General features: G+C 42.8%; 1 protein-coding gene across 1 annotated transcript in view; it reads right to left on the reverse strand.

The window, feature by feature from the left end:
• ULK4 (unc-51 like kinase 4) overlaps window positions 1-25,238 on the reverse strand; it is a 606,607-nt gene that overhangs the window by 476,323 nt on the left and 105,046 nt on the right. The window contains exon 22 of the mRNA XM_030886939.2: window positions 11,799-11,926. Within this exon, the coding sequence (XP_030742799.2) occupies window positions 11,799-11,926 (128 nt within the window). The remainder of the gene's footprint in view (window positions 1-11,798; window positions 11,927-25,238) is intronic.

Genomic DNA, 25,238 nt, shown 5'->3' on the forward strand with positions numbered 1-25,238 from the left:
CGATGTACAAATGCGCTTTACACAATTGATGTGTGTATGGATTGGGATAACAGTTGTATGAGCCCCTAATAAAATGTTAAAAAAAACAAAATTTAGGGCCTGAAGACAAGGCATAAATACACCACCAAACATAATGAAAAATACCTTCCTACACTATAGAGGTCAATAGAGGACTGAAACCTTCTAAAATTACAAATAAATATTCTATGATACCATTATTATGAAGAAAAGAAAATAGCTTTTACACTAAAGGGTAAGACTTTAAAGACTATGGGGAGGTGTAGGGAGGGAAGGGACAAATTAGTAAGGAGGGAGGGTAGGAGGGGGAAAAGATAATCACATGGGGGGGGGGGCAGCCATGAGATACTGTCACTGCTTTGATGAGACAAGGTGTGCAACCACATAAGAACAGGTTTTTCTCTGTATGTATGATAACCCCCCCCACACACACACACACACACACATATATATTCCCTGGAGGCTCATCTACACATTGGTCTGAGTGATTATAAAAGAAGGAAAAATAAAACTGAGCTGATCTGGATTCTTTTCTGACATACAAGTCAGTTTTAAACACACAGAGGCCAATGTCTTAGTGTGATTTTTGTCATTTTTTCACAGGTCCTGTAAAGACAAGACCTAGCCCACTTCCATGAGATCACTGTTATTGACTACCTGCCGGAAGGCTTGCTTCACGTTTCCCATTGACATTGATGTTTCTGCACAGGGTCGGTCAGGGGGAAAGGTGGGGTTGTTTGGTGTTTTCTTTTCTAGATGATCAAATACCATCTACTGCACACACCGTCATTATAGTTATTCTCTATTTCCCAGCATCTAGCCTAGACAAATCCAGCACCTTGGTGCTTTTTTCCAAAACTTCTCACAACTGGACCAATCATCAGCACCATGATCCACCGAGGAGAGATTGAAGCTGGTAGGGATTTCATTTTACCCGGAACCACAATCAACATCCATATAAGCAGTGGTATTAAACTGGGGAAATCTGCTGCAAAAGATGTCTTTAAAGGGTTTCAAACATGCTGTCTAGAGAACTGGAGGGACCCAACAGGACAGAGTCGAACTTCCACACAGTCTTTCCAAAGCTAAGACTTTCTGGAAAAGGTAGTTGTCTACGTAGACAGGTAGAAAGCCAGCCAAAAAAGAAGAAGATCCCTAAGCAAACAGCTGGATGTCGTGGCTGCAACAATGAGCGCGCACAGCAAAATCTGTGAGGAAGGTCAGGGCCGTGCTGCGTGGCTACCAGTCAAACGCAACAGGACCTAACAGTGATTCTTTCTTCAGTTATGGCTCATCTGCTATTAATTTCATCCACTGTGTTTGCAGTTTTAGGTATTGTAGTTTTCAGCTCTTGAATATCATTCAGTTATTTTTCTAATAATTCTAATTCGCTACCAAAAATTCCGGACCACTCTATTTCCTGGAATACATAAAGCACCGTTATTGAGACAGGGTCTTTTCTAACTGAATCATGCATTTAGTTCCCATAGTTATAAATATATTTTTCTTAAGGCAAGAACTACTCAAATAGTTTTCAAGCTCTTGTATAGACTTATGATTTATTAAAAAACAAACAAACAAAACTGTCTGCCCCGAAGGAGGGTCCATTGGGGCACAGTCTATCTGGTTGGTCTTCCTATAAAAGACGGTGCTTTACTGTAACCATGTTTGGTCCTGGTGTAATCTGGATTCAGGAAGGAAACGTCCCCAAGATGGTTCTCAAAATGGTCACACTATTTTATAACTGAACTTTTTTTGCAGAAGGTCAGGTAAATGGGATGAAATTCCTTGTGTACAAGGTTTCACAACTCTCTACAACAGTGGTTCTCAACCTTCCTAATGCCACAACCCTTTAATACAGTTCCTCATGTTGTGGTGACCCCCAACCATAAGACCATTTTCATTGCAACTTCATAACTGTCATTTTGCTACTATTAGGAATCATCATGTAAATATCTGATATGCAGATATTTACATTGTTACAAATTGAACATAATGAAAGCATAGTGACTCATCACAAAAACAATATGTAATTATATATTGTGAAATATTTCTTTCTAATGACAAATCAATAAAATTTTGTCTTGAAACATGGTGTAGCATGGGTAACAGTCTTGATATAACAACAGTAAACTACATTGCTACATTTTGCGACAGTATGCGTAAAAAGCTAAAGTCAGTGTGAAGGTTGAGAGAGCTTCTTTCTCACCAGATCAGCTTATCTGCATGTGGGCGGACCTGCCTGGAGACGGACAGAGGAGCGGTGTCTGCATGCCTAACACTATCAGAAATATGTTTTCTGAGGGTCTTAGGCAACCCCTGTGAAAGGGTCCTTCGACCCCCAAGGGGTCAGGACCCACAGGTTGAGAACCTGCTGCTCTACAAGCAGGATTAAGGCAGAAGGTAAATGAGTGTTTCATTTTTCACACCTTTCCATGAACAAACTGCTACTTTGTAACTTGTGATTAGATATCCTCTTTGAACAGTCGATTTTTAAAACTTTTTATAACAAGGCCTTTCCTCTTTTAGTTTTAATAAATCATTTTATTGGAGGTTGTTAAAGCTCTTTTTCTTTTAAATGAAGATCCAGGTCGGAGCTCAGTCCAGGACTGCTTATTCCCAAGATGATACAACAGTCTTCTGTGTCCTCTACTCAAAGCCTCTGAGTTATGACATTTCTCAGTCTGATGACTGAGAACTGGTGCAATTCCTAGTCTTGTGTAAATTCCAGGTACATTTTGAAAAAACCCTTCTAGGTGATTCTGTCCACGAACGTGGGTAGTTTTCTCACCTGCCAACATATTCTGTTTAAAGTTTGGGGCTGATCAGAACGGTCCGGTGGAGACTGGGGGGTAGCTCTCTGCAGATCTCTGGAGCCCCTGTCCTCCTCTCCCCGTCCAGCCTGCCCTAGACTTTGTTTCGCCTGAAAACTCCAGCTGCTTTGTCCTCCTCAGCTCTTACCTCTAGGACTGGCCTGGTTTCTTCTGCCTTTACAACTCTTTTTTTTTTTTTTGCCTTTACAACTCTTAAGAGAATCCATCCGTCCATCGTGTCAGGCACATTTGTACATATGTTGCCATCATCATTTTCAAAACATTTTCTTGCAGCTCATTATTTGTCCTCCCTCTCCCACTCTCCAACTTTCCTGAACCCTTGATAAATGATCAATTATCATTTTCATAACTTACACTGTCCACCATCTCCCTTCCATGTTTTTATAGCAAAACATTCAATGATATACATTTTGTACATCTGGATGATATAAATTTAAAAATGTGTGTAATTATTAAGAACTCAGTTTTTATGTTATAACACATGTTGTGCTTTTGAATTACATTTTAAATATTATTAAGAATGAATGGAATGGTTAACAGGCTTTTAGTGTGTATCAACCTTAGAATATAGACTTTTACAAGTGACTTGAATTAGATATTACAAAAGGTTATTTTTTTTAAGAGGGGCATTTGGGGAAAAAAAACAGTTGTTTTTTTAATCATTGTATTGGGAGCTCTTACAGATATTTTAACAGTCCATAATTCAATTAAATCTAGCATAATTTACAAATGCCGCCACCATCATTTTCAAAACCTTTTCTTTCTTCTTGAACTCTTTGTTATCAGCCCCCCTTTATCCCCTCCCCCCTCCAACCTATCCCCCCAGGAACCCTTATTAGATTATTATTATAATTATTATTATTTTGCTTATCTTATGCCATCCAATGTATCTATTCACCTACAATTCTGTGATTTGTTCCCCTCGAGTGGAGTTATAGTTTTTTTTCGTTTTGTTCAGCCTGAGATATCTTAGATATTCAAGTGAATATGATTAATGTCAGGTAAGTCTAAGTAGAAATATCCAGGTGGCACAAGGAGTCAAATGCTGGGCTGCTAACCAAATTGTGGCCAAGCCATCAAGTTGATTCCAACTCACAGCGACCCTCCAGGGTAGGGTCAGGGTAGAACTGCCCCTGTGGGTTTCCGAGGCTGTAACTCTTTAAGGACATAAAAAGCCTTCTCTTTGTCTTTCAGAGCCTCTGGTCATTTTGAACTGCAAGCCTTGAGGGCAGCAGCCGGCTACATAACCGCAATGCAACCGGGGCTCCCCAAACTGTGGCAGTTTGAGCCAACTGATCCTTTCCAAAAAGATCAGCGAGCTGACACTGATGCTCATCCTCTCGGAAGCCCTGTGAAGCAGTTTGGGGGCAGCAAACCGCATTGCTCCGTCCTGTCTCAGGCTTGCAGAATAAACTTCAGAGTTTCTGGAATGAACCTGGACTCTGTGGGCTGAAACAGTGACAGGTAATCCCAACCCTAAAATATAGGCTACTAGCTCTTCCATAATCAAACGCAGCCATGTGAGAATCAAGAGGTGGAAATGAAAGTGACCTCCTCTCATTAGTACACCTAGCAACCCCTCAAAGGGGGTCTGCATGCAGTCTCCACCACTTTGAGCTACCATCAGTCTGAGCCCTGGAAGACAGCGTCTGTCGACAGACACAGCAGTGATTCTACTGAATTGGAAACTCTAACGGCTACCCTGTTATTCTGGGCGAAAAAGGAGCTCACTGCATTGGCTGGAGCTAGTGACCGTGACAACCAAAGGAAAGACGGGCTGCTGCTGAGTGCATGGGGGAACTAGAACCCAGAGGATGCTCAGAGAAGACTCTCTGCATCCTAAATCCTAAACCTCCGCAGCCATAAAAAGGCAGATCCATGGAGGATCCGGATCTTTCGGGAGGCCTGGAGGTGTAGTGGTTACACATTGGGGTGCTAACCGCAAGGTCTGTGTGCTAGTCTGGGATGACTAGAGAAACAAATTCATAGACACACACATATGTGTATAAGAAAGAGCTTTAGATACAAGAGCAGTTAAATACCAAGAAAACACCCCAGTCCAGATCAAGTCCATAAGTCCAATATTAGCCCAATTGTCCAATACCAATCTATAAATTCCTTTTCAAACTCATGAAACATGTGCAATGATGCGGAATGCAGGAAGATCACAGGCGAGTGGGTGGGAGGTCTTGTGGATCCAGGGGCATTGTAAGCATCTCAGCGCTGGCAAGGCTCTCCACATGGCTTCTCTGGCTCCAGAGGTCTGGCTCCATCAGCCTCTCTCCATGTGTCTTCTCCACAGGGATGTATCACAGGGAGTGAGCGTGTGTCCCACCAACAGCGAGCTATTGATCTTCTTAGCACCTCCAAATGAGGTCAAGCTACAACCTGATTGACAGGCTAGACTCCACCCCTTCTCTCTCAATCCTCAAATTGACACCAGATTATGTAACTACCACAGTCAGCAATTCAGAACCACTAGCCTCTCCAAAGCAGAAAAACAAGGCTTTCTACTCCAAAGAGTTACAATCTCAGAGACCCACCCCTGTGGGTCTACCCTGTCCTGTAGGGTCACTAGGAGTCAGAATTGAGGGGGTGGCAGTGAGTTGAGTGAGAGAGTTAGTACATGGAAGAAAGACGAGGCTTCCTCCTCCCATAAAGAAGGCAGGCCTGGGAAGCCCACAGATGCAGTTAGACCCTGGTCCCATCGCGTGGCTATGAGCTGGCACTGACTCGATGGCCAGGAGGTTGGTTTTTGGCGTTGGAGTAAAGTACAAATCTGTGATCAAGCTTATTTATAACAATGGAACTACTGATGGTGCATTATGAAAATTCCCTCAAAAATGCACCCTCATCAATGAAGTAAAGGGTTGTCTGGATAACGGACAGTGGTAGTTTTCCCTTCTTAATCTGCCAATATGGCATGTGGAACCAACTAGTTGTTTATCTTTCACTATTAACTGGTAATGAGGCTGGTTAGCTGTTCCTATCTTTGTGAAACACTTTGCAGTAGTATCTTAACTGTTTATTGCCTATGATGAAAAAATAATGGTTTTGTTGGGATGTAAATTTTGTTTATGAGCTTTGGAGGATATAAAACTGTTCATATCTTCCAAAGTTTAACTATAGGCAAACTATCAAGTCTTTTCTTATATGGTTTCTTCCACTGCCTTTTGGCTCAGAAAAGCTTTCCTGATCCACACACATATTTTTCGTCCAGCGGTTTATGGTTTCATTTTAGTATATCAATTGTTATGCATCTGGAATTGACTTTTGCCTGGTTATCAACTGAGAAACTAATTTCCCCCCCACCCACTGCCACTGAGTCGATTCTCATACAGTCAGCCAGTTATCCAGAGAGACATATTGTTTCATCTTTTTTTCTAAAATCTAAGTTGCCATGGTTTGGTTATATTTTTTCATTTCATTGATTACAATATTAATAGCAAGGCTTTGGGGGAAATATGCCAGAGAAACCTGGATTCATCAGCAGGCAGTGACATTTCAGACTCACAGCAAACCTATATGCTGAACTTACAAGACCATTCATCCTCTGAAAGGGTTATCGTTTCTGAAAGCGCGGCGGCTCTATTTTATCACTTGTCATATTCAATATGAGTATGAAGCCATTTGGAGGAAGAGATGAGCGTTTGGGGCTATGGTATCATTTATATCTGATCCTGACAGCTCAATCTTACTGCCTGCCTCATGCGCGAGAGATCTGCGGTTGACATCGCAGAAATGGGCTGAGGTCTCATCCATAAAAGGCAGTGATGATGGTGGTGAGCCGGAGAAAATATCTACAACAGAGCAAAGGTCAAGCTGGCCTCTGATGCAAGGCCCCTTCTCAGGCAGAAGGGCACCATGGTGATCTGCTCAGAATTCCAGCTGTTAGTGGTGTTTCACGGGACAGAGGAGGAAGAATAGTTTCCACATGAGCAGAGAATGTTAACATCTCTCTAGCCTAGAGGCTGCCTTTCTTTTGTTTACCTTTCATTTGCTATGCACCCATAGCCAGGGCAACTTATCGGAAATATCAGATCTGGGCACAAAGGAGCACACCCCATCCACTTCCCTCAGCCTGCTCTGGCTCCCCGTTCCTGTCTCAGTGTAATTTATATTAGTCATTTAATCCACCGAGTCTAAGAGAATTTGAGCTTTGATTGCATGAAGGATTTCCTTTATCATCCTAAAACAACTGTTTGGTTTTTAGGGGATGTGCTTTAATGGATTAGGGGCGGGGGGTTGGTGTTACATTTCAGACTATCAACTCTGCATTAAAGGGTTCAAAGTACTTGTCACCCCTACCCTGTGTTCTATCCCACACCGTCTGCTTTCTCTTTGCCCTCGGATGGGTCTCCATCCTCCTGCATACTCAAGTTGATACTTGGTTTTTAGAGTAAAAACAAACCTGTGATCAAGCTTATTTATAACAATGGAACAAACCTTCTAGTCCCAACTTGTGTCTAATGCTAGCTTTTTTATAGATCATTTTATTGGGGGCTCTTTACAGCTCTTAAAACTGCATACCTCAATTGTATCAAGCATATCTGTACATATATTGCCATCCTTATTTTCCAAATATTTACTTTCTATTTGAGCCCTGGGTATCAGTTCCTATTTTTTCCCTCCTTCCCTCCTCCCAACCTCATGAGCCCTTAATAAATTATTATTATTTTCATAACTTAACACCAACCGCTATCTTCCTCCCCCTCTGCCCAGTTTCTGTTGCTCATTGGTCATTGCGATCGGTTCCCCCTTCCTCTGCATTTTGTAATCCATAACGTGGCTCAATTTGATCACGAATTACTCAAGTTATCAACATGCATATTATAATAAGGGTGAAAATAAAAATGAATAAAGACAACATATAATCTCCTTTCTCAGATAACTCATTTTATATTACAGTTCCCTGCCTCTCTATATCTTAATATATGCAAATACACTTTGCCGATTTTGTCATTAAAAAAATCATTATGAATATATAATTCTGCTCTTTCTTTTCTCACTTATCAGTATATTGTTCCGGGCTAACCACAGGGACCGCTTGTCTGCACTGCAGGTGTACTATCATGCACTCCAGCAATTCAACCCCGACGGCGGTGGTGGTCAGGGGCCCGAGAATACGCTCCGACTCGTAGCGGCTCTAAGCACAACAGGATGCAACACCGCCGGAGCCTGCACCATCCTCACCACCATTCTTACGCCCGAGCCATTGCTGCAGCCAGTGTGTCCATGCAGTTTGCTGAGGGTCTTCCTTTTTTCGCACTGCCCTCCACTTGACCAAGCACGATGTCCGTCTCCGAGGACGGGTCTCTTCTGATAATGTGTCCAAAGTCAATGGGAAGTCTTGTCATCGCTGCCTCTAAGGAGCTTTCTGGCTGTACTTATTCCAAGAGAGCTCTGGAGTTGAGACCTTAGTGGGCATTTAGATAGGGCAACTACTGTGGCTCTAAGAAAAGGTGACAGTTGAACAAAGACCCTGTGTGGCACGAGCAAATTGGCCATGAAATCTCGGGGGCATGAGCATGTCCAACCCAAGGACCATCAGCTGGGACAGGGCAAGACAAGAAGAGCTGGCAGCGGCAGACAGAGGAGTCGATGGAAAAGAGACATAATTCGAAAGGGGCAGGACATGTCAGAATCGAAACCAGGAGCAAAAAACACCTGGTTCATATTGTGTAAAACATAGTCCAGTTGCAATATAGAACCACTCTGTGTGCAGAAGAAATGGTGTCAGAATACCTCTACATTGAAAACTGCTGGTGGAAAAAAAAAAAAAAAGAAAACTGCTGGTGGGTGCAAGGCAGTGGATTATTTCATGGGTTTAATTAGTTAATTACTTAATTCTTCTAGCCGTAGCCTTCGTTACTCTTACCAAATGACCTTCATTTTCCTGACGGGTCTAGGTAAGAAAACGGAGGAAAGTCACTAACTGGATGGTACGATTCAGCTGTGAGTGACTGCCATCCAGCGGAGTATAAAATGGGCCCTCTCGGAAGCAGGAGGGTAGATCTCAACTCCAGCAAGAGGGAAGAGCCACAAACGTGCCCTACTCCCTGACCCTCCTCGATCTAGGAGACAGCTTTGATATTTGAGGAGCAGCAGGTGAACCAAGGGCCCAAGCGGTGGACCTGCAAAGCCCACAGAGCAAGTAAAGCTTTGGGGCAGGAGGCTGGCTTGGAGGGAGGTCGGGGCAGGGTGCTTCAGGCACTTAATTGGGGGACCTGGCTTGCCAACCCATAAAGCTGGAGCTGGGTGCCTTCGCTCCTATAGCAGCGTGGCATGGCCCTTGGATATTTACTGGCAGCCCTAAAAGAGATTTTCACATTGCCCATGCAAGGCAGAGGCCAGACCAAGTGGCTAAGGGCCACAGAGAGGCTTGCTTGAGTGCACAGCGAGAAGAAACTGTCCTGACTGAACACCTCGATCCTGTGCATTTCTCAACTGAACTGTAAACTTCCCTAACAGAGCCACGATGATGAGCATCCTCTGTCAGTTCTGTGTGGTCACTGCACTGAGTTAGTGGACCCAGCGGCAAAGGAGGGTGCCACGGGACAAATGAATGGTGTTCAGGATAGGGTTCAGAAGAACAGAACTGGGAGGTAGTCTGAGCACTGCCTTCTGGTGATCAGCTCAGCCTTGGGAGGCAGGAGAGGTCACATGTGAACCCCACGCCCTTTCCTCAGTGGGCACCAGGAGAGAATGCAAGCAGAAAGGCATAGATGAGCCTTAAAAATAAAGGAATATAAGTGGCTTCTTCTTCCAGCCGTAATGGAATGATAGGGATGGGGTTTACTCTTCCATCTCAAACAACAAGGGGTGAGAGGCGGATGCACCAGAAGTGTGAAGTTTCCGGTTTTTTAACAATGAACATAGAACAAAGAAGAACAGTTATCCCAAGAAAGAGAAAGAAACAAGATTTGTTCAGGGCTACCTACCAGCACTCAATGTGAAATGATTCATCTCCAATGTAATGACATGCTCAAAGGCAAATATCAAGAGAAAAGTCTACAAGTACCTTCGTGCGATTAATGTACTCAATTAAAATCATAAACCCATAGATTGATGGTGGCATTTGGCGGTGCTTATCTGTGCAAAAAGACTTTCCTAAAGTTTCTTTAAGATGAAATACATAAAATCTCATAATACATCACCATTAAAAACTGAACATTTGCAATTAATTTGATAGCATGACTAACTTTGACACACACCCCCAATTAAGCAGAATGTTATTTCCCCATGAAAAATGAATTCCATTCTTCTCATTAGACCTATATTATAAAAACCATACTCAATTATTATTATATCTTCAATGTTGTCAAATATTTTTCTCTCTAGTTATAAAGTAATAGTCTCAGATTTGCCTCATAGCCCAGAGAGCCTAAGAAAAGTACAGTCAAAGCCCAGGTCCAAGAAGGCTTCCCAGAGGTACAGTATCGGGGCTCAGCTTTCATGCCGGCCTTGGATTCCTCTCCGACCTGGGAGGCTCTTGCCAGGCAGTTTCTGCCCTGCTTCAGAAGACTGGAAGATCTCTCTTCAGATCTGTGTTTCCAAGCTGAGACTATACATGAAACATGAAATCCCCTGGAAAATCTAAAACAAGACACAAACAAAACCAGGTCCATGGAGACCAAAACAATAACCTACAAAAAGCATATAAAAATACTGATACAGCAAGTGCCAAATTGAAGTTATTGATGAAGTCAACAAAAGAAGCCATACCAGGAAGCCTGGTAGGGCTTGATGAAGGGCAATGTAATCAGGAGGAATTACTAAAGGCTGACATGATAGTGGGACAAGAGGAAAGCAAAACGAAAGAGAGGAAAGAACTAGGAGGCAAAGGGCATTTATAGAGATCTAAATATAGACATGTATATATATATATATATATATATATATATATATATGATGGAGAAATAGATTTTTGTATAAATATTTATAGGTTTAGTATTAAGGTAGCAGATGGACATTAGGCCTCTACTCAAGGACTCCCTCAATGCAAGAACACTTTGTTCTATTAACCTGGCATTCCATGATGCTCACCTTACCGACACAATCGCTGAAGACAAAAGCAGGTGCATAAGCAAATGTGGTGAAGAAAGCTGATGGTGCCAAAGATATAGCATCTGTGGTCTGAATGGCTTGAAGATAAACAAGCGGCCCTCTATCTGAGAAGTAACAAAGCCCACATGGAAAAAGCACACCAGCCTGTGTGATCATAAGATGTCGATAGGACCAGGTATCAGGCATCAAAGACCCAGAACAAAAAAAATCATATCATTGTGAATGAGGGGGAGTGCAGAGTAGAGACCCAAAGCCCATCTGTAGGCAACTGAACATCCCCTTACAGAAAGGTCGTGGGGAGGAGACGAGTCAGTCAGGGTGCAGTATAGCACCGATGAAACACAAAACTTTTCTCTAGTTCTTTAATGCTTCCTCCGCCGGTCCTCCACCCTCCCCCCCACCACTATCATGACCCCAATTCTACTTTACAAATCTGGCTAGATCACAGCATGTACATGGGTACAGATAAGAGTTGGAAACACAGGGAATCCAGGACAGATAAACCCCTCAGGGCCAATATTGAGAGTAATCATACCAGGAAGGTAAGGGAAAGGTGGGGGGAGAAATGGGGAACCGATCACAATGATCTACCTATAACCCCCTCCCAGGGGGATGGACAACATAAAAGTGGGTGAAGGGAGACATCAGTCAGTGTAAAACATGAAAAAAATGATAATTTATAAATTATTAAAGTTCAGGAGGGAGGGAGGGGCAAAAATCAAAAGCTGATACCAAGGGCTCAAGTAGAAAGAAAATGTTTTGAAAATGATGATGGCAACAAATGTACAAACGCGGGTGGCACAATGGATGAATGCATGGATTGTGATAAGAGTTGTATGAGCCCCCAATAGAATGGAAATAAAAAAGAAGAAGCCATACCTTGCTTGGCAGCTGAGCAGTAACATCTCACGGTTATGGATCAAAATATATAAAAGAACCAGGAAGGCTTTTGCTCGAATGCATGTCGAGGGGCTGTCCAACAACCGGATGATTGTGGAGACAAAGTCCTGCAGGAGAGACATTTTTGAAGTTTCCTGAGAACACAAGTCATCATTAGGGCAATCTGAATGATCGGGGTGAACAAATTACAGGAACCAAACAAACGGCAGGAAATAAAATACGAGCAGCCGCTGTTTGTGCATCCTTCTTTGTCCCGGGCACACAGTTAGCTTGTTCTACATGTTCGCTGGTTTAACACTGAAAGCTTGACGATATTCTCTCTGATTCGCAAACGGAACGGGTTTTAATGCAAGCCAGTCGGAGGACAGAGCCTGTCACTGTAACAACACACTCACAACTGCAAGGGGCAGTAAGTAACCGGACAGCCTGGGAGTCACAGCTGTGTACATGGAGGAACCGCTGGGCAAACCTACTCATTCAAAGGCTCTATCTCTCGTCCGTACATCTGCCGTACAATAAAAACAATACCCAACACAAAGCATGTCACCGAATTACATAAAAGGCAGACCTGAAATTTTTAATTAAAGATAGAATACAACACAATAGGAATACTAGTTGATAACCGTCATTGTTTTCAGATGCCCTGATAGCTCAGTTGGTTAAGCTTTGGGCTGTTTAACCTGCAGTTCAAACCCACCAGTCCCTCTTCAGGGAAAGACGCGGGTGTTTGTTCCCATAAAGATTTACAGACTCAGGAACCCGAGGGAGCAGTTTCTACTCTCCCCTATAGCACTGCTCTGAGAACAATCATCTTGATGGCAGTAGATTTAGTGTGGTTTGGTTGAGTCAGGTCTCTCCAGGGCAGGGGTCCTTAAACTTTTTAAACAGGGGTCAGTTCACTGTTCCTCAGACCATTGGAGGGCCGGTGAGTTAGTTAATTGTGCCAGCCTGGCCCATAATCACATGTGGGGCTACTTGAAAGACGGAGGGATAAATGGATAGTGAGCCTCGCCTTTCTCGTTGTTGGGTCTCTTGTTTTGTGATGGTTGCACCGGGTGCAGCTGCCTTAGCAGTTCCCTGCTTCAGCTTGCAAGATTGACTTCCTACAAGACATCCCCAAGGAGAAGCTACATGGACCTATCCCGATGCAGCCCTGGGTGCTGGAGCAGCCCTGTGGAGATCCCTGCTAGGGCTGAGATGCTTGTTCATTCACTGACTCAGCTTTCCTCCTGCAGTCGGCATCATTGCCTCTGTTTTGTGAGGTGGAGGACTTTGTGGACTGGTGTTGGGTTAATGGGTTAATGTTGGACTTGTGGGCTTGGGCAGTATTGGGTTGGGATGTTTTCGTGATGCATATTTTCTTTACATAAAACTCTCTCTTATACATGAGTTGCTGTGGATTTGTTTCTCCAAAGTACCCAGACTAATACAGCCGGACTATAGTTTTAAAAAAACTATGAACAAATTCCTACACACACTGCACATACCTTATTTTGAAGTAAAAAAACAAATGGGGCAAAAACACCCGGTGGGTCAGATAAATGTCCTTGGCGGGCCACATGTGGCCCACGGGCCATAGTTTGAGGACGCCTGCTCTAGATAAAGGTATGTAAAAAAGTAAATCCACATAGACAAGGATGTAAGTACTCAGGAATAAAGAATTCTATTGTTAGCAAAATGGATAAAGAGAGCAAAACTATAACCTCCCTTAGTAGAAGTATGTAGTTAGACCAACACTGGGTGTTCATACGGAACCTAGAAGCTCAGAGATTTTGTCCCAACTCACTCCTTTGATAACATATATTACCAGGCCAGGCAGGAAGAATTTACAGTCATTTCTAGACTTCTAGTAACGAAGTACAGGGGGTACCTCACACTGGCATCACCTCCGAGGATAGGTTCTAGGCAGGCGCCACAGGGTCTGGGGCCGAGTGGGCAGGGACAGTGCCCGCTGACTGCTGTGCTGACTCAGAGGCAAGGCAGGAGCCCACAGGGCCCCTTCCCTTCACGGTCTGAATGTAAGGATTGGTTCCTACCAACGGGTTGCAAGAAAGTCAGGCGCTTGTAACCCAGGGGCTGAGGGAATGTAAAAGGTTTATAAAATGAGGCAGATGTGTTCCTGATATCTTACAAGATAAAATTTAGGCTGAAAAGGAAACAAGACAAAGAACATTTTATAATCTTTCAAAACGCCACCATTCACAACGAACATGTAAGGGAACATCTAACAAGATTATCTGGACCTCAATTAGCAGAGCAACCATAGACAAGTGGAAATGACCGAAGATACAGGAAGCAATCGCTGCAAGTAGTAGAAGACTTTACCACACTACTCTCACTCCAAGACTGTCAATAGGACAAGAACAGGTTAGGATATAGAAGACCTAAAGAAGCCGATCAATAGATGAGATATCAGACTTCACACTCAAATAGAAAATATTTCTTCTTCTCACTCAGAGAAAATGTAAAAAAATGAATTTATTATAAACAAACATGAAACATGCCTTTAAATTGACCATATACTAGTTTTCAAAGAAAACTCTATATAGTGTCAAGGATAAAATAACAATAAGAAATAGTAGCATCAATAATTTAAAAGATCCGTCTATATAAAATTTTTGAACTCCTTATTTAATAACTCTTAAAGTAGAAATATAAACCAAAATTCCAGAAATAAGAAACACTGTACATCAGAAAATATAGCATATAATTCAGGCAGCAATCAGGGGGAATCTATACCTTTTATACATTTAGAAATTAAAGAATTAAAATTTAAGTTCTTAACACAAAAGGATGAGGGGAAAAGGTAAATAAAAATGAAGATGAAGTTTCTCTTATGTTTTCATAAATCCTGTCTTAGTCCTTTGCATGTTAGGATGTTAGAAGCTAAAAAGGTAGAAACAAAAAAATACAACTAAATTCTGACTCTTTGAAAACTACAAACGTAAATCCCTAGCTAAATTGATCAACAAAAAGAAGACAACAAAGATATACAAAATGAGAATTAACCTCATTTCTGGTTTCAATAAAATGGTGTGAAGGTCATCTATACTATGTGTAGCATTAATTCTTAAGTTAGTGCTGCACAACATTGCTTTGTGTGAACGTATTATTCATGAATTCACTCTACTGGTTGCTCTGTGTCTGGGACTATTATGAATAAAGCTCTATGTCATTATTATACTTACCTTTGTGTGAACATATCCACTTGGTTCTCTCAGGTACATACCTAGGGTCAGATTGCTACATCAAGTAGACAGCTGTGAAGCTTTAGTAAATACCATCAATTTCCCAAAGGGGTTGCAACACTTTATGCTTCATGTAAGAGGAGGCTCCATATCCTTGTTGACGCTCATTAGTATCTGTCTTATTATTGTTATTAAATGTGTAATTCTAAGTTTAGAGCAAATAGGAGTGGGCATGAATGACAGTCGGTTGATAAGAAGAAGTTTTCTGAAGAATCTAGCATAATTCACTTTACGGTCGTCAAAATTTTGCAAACTGGGTAACTCATCCCTCATCCTAAGATAGGATTCGTGAAAACACACAAAGAAAAGCCTCTTTAAAAGAACTGACTCGATGGCAAAGAGCGCAAGGAGCCCAAAATGAGATCTGGGTAGAAATAGTAAAAAACAAGGAAGAAGTACATCAACTAATGAAAGGATGTTCTCAGAAGTGCTGAGTACTCCAAAACATGTCCATAAATATTAAAATATATTTAGCCTTATAAACAGTAAGCAGTCACACATTTACCACTTACAAATGCAAATCTAAAACCATGATGCTGAAAACATCACCTGTGTTTCTCTTTCCCGCTCCCTTCCCTCCCCCCTCTACCTCTGCATTCCTTGTGAGTGGCTAGAGGAAGGGAGAGGCAGAAAACCACAGTTTTTGCTTAAAAAAGGTAATGAGGAGAAAGATCCCATTCCCAATGACCAACAAATATACAAGCTCTTTAATTTAGTGGGGGGAAGGCTGGAAGGTGAAAAATATGATTTCCACGAAGTGGAGATTTTGATTGAGTGGTGAAGGAACCCTTACATTAACACAGAGGCAACCGAATAGACTGGCTACGAACTCAGGATCTGGAGAGAGAATGTGCGTGCCCATGCCACACTCCTTTAACTTTCCTGTGCTTCCATCGTCTCAACCAAAATAAAGGGGACATAGTTACACTGGAACATCTCATAGGCTTAATATACTGACTAAACAAAATCCAGGGGCCTTTCAATCAATTCTGACTCAGAGACTCTATCGAGGGTTGCTGAGCTAAACATCTTTCCAGGAGGCAACAGCCTCATCTTGCTGGTGGGCTTTAAGGGCAGGCTTGCAGGTAGCAGTTCAACACTGACCAGAAAAGTACTGCACTAGCATGACTAGAAAGTGGAAAACATAATGGAGCATAAAGTCACTTAATTTCATTTTTTTTAAATTGATACAGAAACGATGAAACAATAGAAGAAAATTGAAACCCACTGTCAAGTCAATTGCAACTCAGAGCAACCCTAGCTGACGGAGCAGGGTCTCTAAAATGAAATTTTTATGGGAGCAGAGAGCCTCATCTTTCTCCCCAGAGAGGTCAGTGGGTTTGAACTGCCAACCTTATAGTTATCAGCCTAATACTTAACCCATTATGCCACCAATGATCCTTATGCAACAGAAAATTATAGGCATACTTTAGAAGACTCTAGTGTAAGAGTGACTTTTCAGTAATGCTAATCAAAGAGAGAGGAACAACCTAATGATCCAATATGTATCATTCTAAATGAACACATAATCTTGGGGGACAACTCAAATACTTGAAACCTATTATGGGGAACCACTATCAATATGTATAAATAACTTTTATTGATAAGGGAATATAGGTAAATACCAATGCCCAAAAAAGGGCACGAATAGGCAAACAACTCATAAAAGAATTTGACATTGACAACAAGCAAATTAAAATGTTTGCTCTTATGAGTAGTCAAGAATTACAAATTTAGAAAAAATAAGGACCCACTGTCTTGCAGAGGAGACAGCAGAGATGAAGTGGATGGCAACAAATGTGTAGCACGGTCATTAGTAAACTCATCCATCTCTTATCTCAGTATCAGTTGCCATCAAGCCAGATCCGGCTCACGGTGACTTCCTGTGTGTCAGAGTAAAACTGTGTGTGCTCTGTAAGGTTTGCAGGAGCTGATTTTCCAGGGGTTGAGCCGAAGCCTCTTTTTCCCGGCACCTGTGGTTGGGCTCAATCTCCGGGCTTTTTCAGTTAGCAGCCATTTGTAACACCCAGAGACATCAGCCAATAGGATAAGTGTTCGATCTTCCCTGGCACAGGTAGAAGAGGTATTTCTCAAAAGTCCTAATATTCTATTTTCCTCTGACATAATTGTTCTATCCCAAGAAGTTATTTCTGAGAAGAGTGATGGACACATCGGAATTATGGACAAGAATGTGCATGGTAGTACTGCTCACACATCTCAGACTGGAAGGCAAGTACATCAGAATTGCAGTAAAGGCTCCGTCTGTCCAATACCAGTCTTATCTCCGTCGTTCATGACACACACAGACTATGTATAAGGCGAGTAAGGGTGGAAGTGGGAAAGGAAGTGGAAGAAGCATGTGACTTCTGTGACTTACAACGACAGGTTAGAAAAGGCCAAGCAGCTTCTGTATGTTTCTCTTGGGACACCCCCTTTCGAACAGCGCACAATGCAAGAAGCAGCCCACGCAGCTGCCTAGGCCTGCCTGGAGGGCAGTGGAGGCTCCCAGCCCCAACCTCCAGTTCATTTCCCACCATCAAATACCATCAGCTGAAGAGTCGTGTGAAAGGACCATCCTGCAAGTTTATTCTCCAGCTAATGCTATGCAGAGCTGAGAGAAGGCAAAGTTACTGAGCCTCTGCCCAAACAACAGATTGGTGAGCAAAAATAAATGCAGTTTATTTTTTAAGCCACTACGTTCTGGGATAGGTGATTACACAGCAATAAATAATTGAAATCTATCTTAATTATATAATGGAACATGAAATTTTTATAAGCACACTGTGTTAGTCTGGGTACATTAGCAAAACAAATCCATAGAAACTCATATGTATAAGAGAGAGTTTTATACAAAGCATAAGTGCACATCAAGAAAGCATCCCAACCCAGTGCTGCCCAAGCCCACTAGTCCACCATTAACCCATATGTCCAACACTGATCTACAAAGTCCTCCTCCATCTCACAAAACACACAGTATGATGCTGACTGCAGGAGGAAAGCCAAATCAGTGAGCGTGTAAGCATCTCAGCACTGCCAGGGGTCTCCACACGGCTGCTCCAGCACCCAGGACTGTATTGGGGTAGGTCCATGCAGTTTCTCCTCAGGGATGTCTTGCAGGAAGTGAGCCTTGCCAGCTGAAGCAGGGAACTGGCTAAGGCAGCTGCACCCTAGTCCAACCTTCAGAAAGCAAGAGACCTGAGAACTCGAAAGGCAAGGCTCACAGAGCCATTATCTCTCTGCCCTTCCATTGATCCCACATGTGTTTATCGGCCAGGTTGGCACAATACACCTTAACTATCACACACACACACACACACACACACACACACACACACACACAAGAAGTCCGGAAGCAATGGTCACCATTTTGAAATGCACAACTGTCCGTGAATAGGAGCCCTCGGGGCACAGAGGTTTCACATTCAGCTGTAATCCACAGTCAGCAGTTCAAAACCAACAGCCACTCCGCAGGAGAAAGACGGGACTTTCTAGTTCCTGTAAAGAGTCACAGTCTTGGAAACTCACAGGGGAGGTTTTACCTGTCCTATGGGTTCACTACAAGGCAGTATGGACTTACCTGTCCTATGGGTTCACTACGAGGCAGTATGGACTTACCTGTCCTATAGGTTCACTACGAGGCAGCATGGACTTAATGGCAGTGCGTTTGGTTTGGTCCGTGGATAAAATGCGATGAGGTAGATTGTTACATTTCTTCTCTATGTAATATTTTGCAGCTATTAATAACAATCCTATAAAGCTAAAGGACTATGCTTAATTCTGATTAAAACCTACTAGAAAAATCATAACAAATATCAAAATTACATTTTTGGTGTATAATGTAACTTAGTAACTCAAAATTCCTGCAGCAGATGCAGTGTATTATATACTCCAGTTTTGGATCTTAGCCTAAAAACTATCTTCTGATCAAAATAAACTTGCATTTAGTCATTAAAAGAAAATAGACACACAATGAACAGTAATGACTCTGACTCCCTACAACTAAGTGCCCAGGGCCCCATATTTCATTCTAAGAAATGGGTACCCTACAGTGGTATTTACCTTACAACACTTGAGGAGGGAGCACCACAGGCTGCAGGCAAAGGTTTAGTGCCAAGAAAGAATAATAAAAACTACCTGAAAAGAACCAAAATTACTTTAGGTCACTTGAGTTGGCAATGGACCCTGGACACAGCTTTGATTGACATTCATCTTGCCACACAGTTCAATGTACCCAAACGTGGGGAGACAGGGCAGAAGCTGTTTGGGTCTATAATGCACAGTCCAACACAACAATTCCATGACCCGCATTCATGACCAGGAGCCAATGGTACTCACTGATGCCTTCTCACCTTAGGCACTTCTATCCTAACCAAATGGCCTTGTGTTAGGGATGTCATTTATCCTAATTATATGAAGCTTCTATTGCAAGGAAATCGCTGTCTTAACCAAACTGAGTAAACAACAAAACATCTTTATAGCACACAACATCAGGACAAAATGATCAAATGAATCGAAAATAGTGAGGAGGTAGAGAACTTCTACATTATTGCTTGCAGATCTCAAGAAGGCAAATTGATCTCCTTCAACAACTGTCACAGTGAAAAATCTATGAGTCCAATCCAGCCATCAGTTGATAAATGTCCTCAAGGAAAATTGAGAAGTACATGGGGATAAGGACGCTGGCATGATTTTCCTGTCTGATAAGGACGGAAACTAAAGATACACTGATTAAACCTAAAATTGCCTTTGGATTTCCCTTTGTTCAACAATGTCAGGCAGATGTCTGCCTAGAATGTCTATTATAGAACACACGAGTCGTCTAGACAGACCAAAAATAGCATCACAATAAAACTCACGATCTGATGAATGCATAAATTAATTTCCATATATTAAATGCTTGAAAAGGAATGGCCATGCTACTTGGTGAGGGGGTAAAAATGAGTAGATATTCATTTGTAATTTTTTTTACAATCTTACACACATGGAATTTCAGCATGGTCATCCATGGTCTTCCTTTGGGAAGCTGTGGTTTCAAGCTAATTATTAATCCCTGTAGTACTACTTGTCAAAATATAATGTCAAATAAGAACTTGAAGCTTCTGCTACAGTCACACTAGGGGCTAAAGTTAAAAACTGAACCACAGCTAGTTTCAACATAAATAAATAAAGCAGAACTGTATAAAGGCAGCATCTCCAGTCAATGTCAAGAACACGCAGAAAGAAGCGTCTTCCCAATGATCATGAACAAACCCTCCTGTGAAATGTAGTGGGACTTTAAGAATTAATGCTTGAATCTTGAAGTGACCCCCAGAGCCAATTACATGAAGTCAAAGTGTGCATCACTGATTACCCAGCTATGAAGGAGTCTGCTCAGGGTCTCAGACCTGGGGGGGGAAAAACAACGATGGAGGCAGATGTGTGAGTCTACCCAACTTTTCACAAGTTGGTAAGAGTGTTCTAAGCTTAATTAATTGACATGCAACAGAGCAGAGTTCTAGTTTTCTAACAACAACCCTCAAAAAAATCTGGCACTAGGTTTTTCTGTAATTTTTTTAAAGATCACGTTATTTATTTATTTACAGTGTGGGCTACTTTCATTCTCTCTCTCTCTCTCTCTCTCTCTCATACACACACACACACAGAACTATTGATTTAGAATGACACTATTTTTCATACTCGTTCACTGTGTGGCCTTAGAACGGAATATTTTAAGTTGGTCATCTTCAGCACCTCTCTTCAATCCCGAGGGCTTATGGTCATCCAAACATTTTGTGATCATTCCAAATTCATTCTCTCGCAAACTCACAGGAACTCCGCTCTTGCAGGGTTGTGATTTTGAGAGCTTAAGATGCAAGTGGATGAGAAACAAATCACTGAGATCACATCTTCTTTAAGGCTGAAAAGGGTGGTGCACGGTAATGGTCGTTTCTGTATCAAGGGCTTGTCCCTTATGCCTGGTGGCACAAAGGACTTTTCTTGAGCACGCCTGCGTTGTCATTGCAACCCTCGTCACCATGTGTGCCCGGTGCGGTTGTGGCACCTTCACAGGGTCGTTGGAAGCCACTGTTGCAGGTTCTGAGTCAGTCCATCTCACAGCGGCCTCCTGGGCTTCCACTGACTGTAGGGGAGGCCTGGTTCTGGCAGCCCATCTTCCTGCTGGGCTTTGAAAGCCTTGAAGCACTTCCATTACTCTTCCCAGCGCCCATGGCCTCCGTCTTCCGATACCCACAGCAGACCGTGAAGAGTCCTGGAGGTGCAGGAAATGACTTCTTCCAGAACTGCTTGACTACTTTTCCATTTCGAAAGAGGCTGGGGGCAGGGGGACATCTCTTAAAAATGCCTGGATTCCCCAGTTCCAAGGACTCTCAGCAGGCCCCTTCTCGTTTCTTTTTCTCCTCCTCTTTTCCTGCACAACAGTTTTCCTACACAACTTTGCTCCCAGGTAGTCGCACCATTTCCACACCTTCATTATGGTAGAATCTGACAAGAGAGACAAAGCAGCTTCAAGGACTTTGTGGGAAAACAGAATGACAAGATCGCAGGATGTTTCCCATGGACTCTCTGAAGTCCCTTGTTTTACGGCAGCGTCTTCTCCCTCCCTGAATCTGGTGGCCTCAACAGGAACTCACTGTCCTACAAGACTCAGCAGGTAGCGACTGCAGGAGGCAGGGGAGCCCAGGAGGGAGGGCTTAAGGGAACAGAAGGGCACTGTGAACTGAGGAGGGTTGGACGCCTCTGCCAGACGACAGGCTGCGTGGCCTGCAGGATCCTTTTCGGTCACCTCCACCTGGACATCATCAAACCACACCTGCAGCAAGACCGTAGATGGCTGGCAGGTAAAGAAGATAAACAAGCTTTCTTAATTCCCGTTTTCACATAAAAAGGACCTGGTCTTTTGAACCTGATGATGAGAAAAAGTGGGGAATGGGTGCCTCAAGTGAAGTTTGAGAGATGAGCGACCAAACAGAATTTTTTATTCCATTCACATTGTCCGACACTCCAAACATGACGACCTGCAGCTGGGAAGCTCGTGGCAGATTTCGAGAAGACTGAGACAAGGAAGGAGAACTTTCTTTTCTCTTACACCTTACACGTGGAAAGTTGTGGTTATTCTTGAGCTGTCAACTCCATTGCAACTCATACTGATCCCAAGAGATAGAGTGGAGCTCTCCAATAGGGGTTTCCAGGCTGTCATCTTTTATGGGAGGGCGATTGTGAGGTCTTTGTCCACACCGCTGCCAGGTGGAGTTTAATGGCTAACCTGCCGATTAGCAGATGAGTGCTTGGCCACGGTACCAGGAGAAGCTTCTTAAGAACAATTGATCTATGTATTGTGATGAATTGTATGAGCCCCAATAAATTGATTAAAAAAAAATTGTGAAAAAAAAAGAATTCATTCACTTCACTGAATCACATACCTGCCACACAGGGGCACTAACCGCATCAACCATACCATAGTTCAATGGCCTCTGTCAATCATAAAATAGGGCATTATGCACCTGTCATATTATCTCCATTAAAATACATGTGACAATCAGGGTGCAGTAGAGCACCGATGGATCACACAATATTCCTCTGGTTCCTTGAGGCTTCCTCACGCCCCACTGTCATGACCCCAGTGCTGCTTCTCACTCTGGACTGGACTAGAGCATGTACACAGGTAGAGGCAACAGATAAAGCTCATAACACATGGAATACAGGTACAGGAATGGGAACAGCAATACCAAAAGGGTAGGAGGAAGGGGAACCGATCACAATGACTTGCACATGATCACCCCCGCCCCCTCCAACAGAAGCCATGGGGAAGGGAGACAGATCGGTGTGAGATATGAAACTAATAATAATTTATAATCTATCAAGGGGTCCCAAGGGTGGTGGGGGGAGGGGGGGTTAAGAGGAACTGATACCAAGGGCTCAATAGAAAATAAATGTCTAGAAAAGAACGATGGCAACATATGTACAAATATGCCTGATATAATTATACAACCGATGTATGAATTGTAATAAGAGTTGTAGGAGCACCCAATAAAATGATCTTTTAATGCAAAAGTAAATATATGTATATATATGTGTGTGACACTACTGAATAGTTGGCTTAATGTTCCTTATGATTTCCAACAAGAGGCACGCTTCCTTAAAGTCCTACAAATGCCAAAACATTCTCTGACCTTGAAGTACAAAATGCTAAAAGTACACACTGTAGTGTTTATATCTTCAATGATCTCGCTGAAAGACAGAAGCAAGCACAAGACCACAAATGACCCCCCAAATCAACCACCGTAGACTACCTGTTTTGCATTTCATTTTCAGTAAACTTGGCTCCAAAGAAAACACATCACAATTTTTGAAATAAGAAATCTTCCACGTATAAGAAAAAAATCACCTAGAAGAGACGGCATTGGTGCCCCTGTCAAACATGTCTGCACAGGGGTAAAAATTACAAGGTGGTACAAAGATGATACCGCCTAGCGACATCTGCACAGCTGCCACGGAGGGGGGACAGAACACAGAGAACTCCTGACGCTTCCCCGAGGGCTTCAGAACATTCCACAGTGGGGTGAAGAAAGGAGGAAAATGCATAGGGCTACCACGTCAATTCTTGCCTTTAAATTATGAAATATATCAAGCCTACAGCAAAAGTAGAGTGATTTGAAATGTCCATTCAATGCTATTAATATTTTAAAAATGTAAAACTAAATTACTTTTGAATTTTTATGTCTAAGGACCAATATACTGCCACACAGCTGAAGCTGCTGACATCTTGCTTGCTCTCCTTCTCGCCTACAAAGTCAAGTCCTCGCTCAGGCTGGTGAGTCTCACTACCAAAGGTAATTTTTTTTAACAGTTTTGTTGGGAAATAGTCCACACACAGGTATCATAAGGCACTCAGAAGAGGGATTTTGCGGATTTCAGACTTCCTGTGTACGTTCACATGGTGTCCATGTCCTTCTGCAGCTTGCCCTTCTCACGCCGTTCTGGGTGTGCCTTTGCGCGTGTGCATACTGTTCGGGCTAGTCCATGCACGCTCACGATGCTGTCTGCAGTGCCAGTGAGTCAGTTGGCACTTGCATAACAAGCTGATGTTTAACAGAATGAAATGTGGCCTCGGTCCTGCGCCGTCTTCATGATAATTGGTCAGCTATGGTAACAATTTCTTTTGTAAGAAATAATACCAAACTAGTCCCCAGGAGTGGGAGATTGAAAAAGTCCCCGAAGTCCAACTCTTGCAAGATGCCACTGTGGTCTATTCCCCTCCACCCTACCCCACTTCTCCCTTGAGCCTATTCCCGCATGCGGCTGGGTTCTGGGACTCGCTGCAGTGTCCCACCGAGCTCATGAGAGATGCCGCGACCAGAAGCCTCACTCCACTCCTGGTTTTTGCTTGGTGATGAGATCACACCCCTGTTTCTCATTTTATACACAGCAGGATGGTGTTCTAGAGAGTCTTGTTCACAGCTACCCACGGGTGAATCTTAGCAGTGTCTTCTTCTACCTTCTCACCAGACCCAATCAGGGCAAGGTCATTTGGTCTGAGTTACATGGTGCAATCAACTTTCACCCAAACGTAATCATCTATTCTCCACCCCTGGCCTGTATCTTCTTGTTACATATATGACCAGGGCCTCTGGCAACATGTTCCCAGTAGGCATTGGCCTTCCGATCATCTTAATCCGCCAGGATTTTTCCCAGGTCACTCCAGAAGTAGTTTTCTTTAAAAAAAAAACAACAAAAAAAAACCTTTTTCCTGCGAATTCGGTGGAGATGTAGTAAACAGACCACGAGTTTTACATTCAACAATTCACACACATGTTGTTTCATCTCATCTATTCCACTGCCCTCAATGTGCCATTGTGTATCCCACTTCCTCCCTCCTAGCGGTTCCTGATTTTTTTCCCAAGACCATTTTCATGGGAGCTAACACAGATATCATACCATTCCACAGTTCAATTGCCTCAAGCAGTATTGTACGATTGCTACTACAATCAATTTCAAATATCCTCTTCCTTCTTGAACACCTGGACATCCCTTAACAGAAAGTTTTCTTTCCCCTCTCAGCTGCAGCATATAATTTCTTTCGTCCATTGTAAGTAACTAAGAAAACCATTCAACAAAAAGTGTGGTCTGATTCACGCTCTACTAAGGTCAGAGGTCAATCTCATGCCGTTCCTGT

This window comes from Echinops telfairi, unplaced genomic scaffold, assembly GCF_000313985.2.
Source record: "Echinops telfairi isolate 266 unplaced genomic scaffold, ASM31398v2 ScPeMD7_4225;HRSCAF=4972, whole genome shotgun sequence".
In the NCBI taxonomy this organism is placed as follows: Eukaryota; Metazoa; Chordata; class Mammalia; order Afrosoricida; family Tenrecidae; genus Echinops; species Echinops telfairi.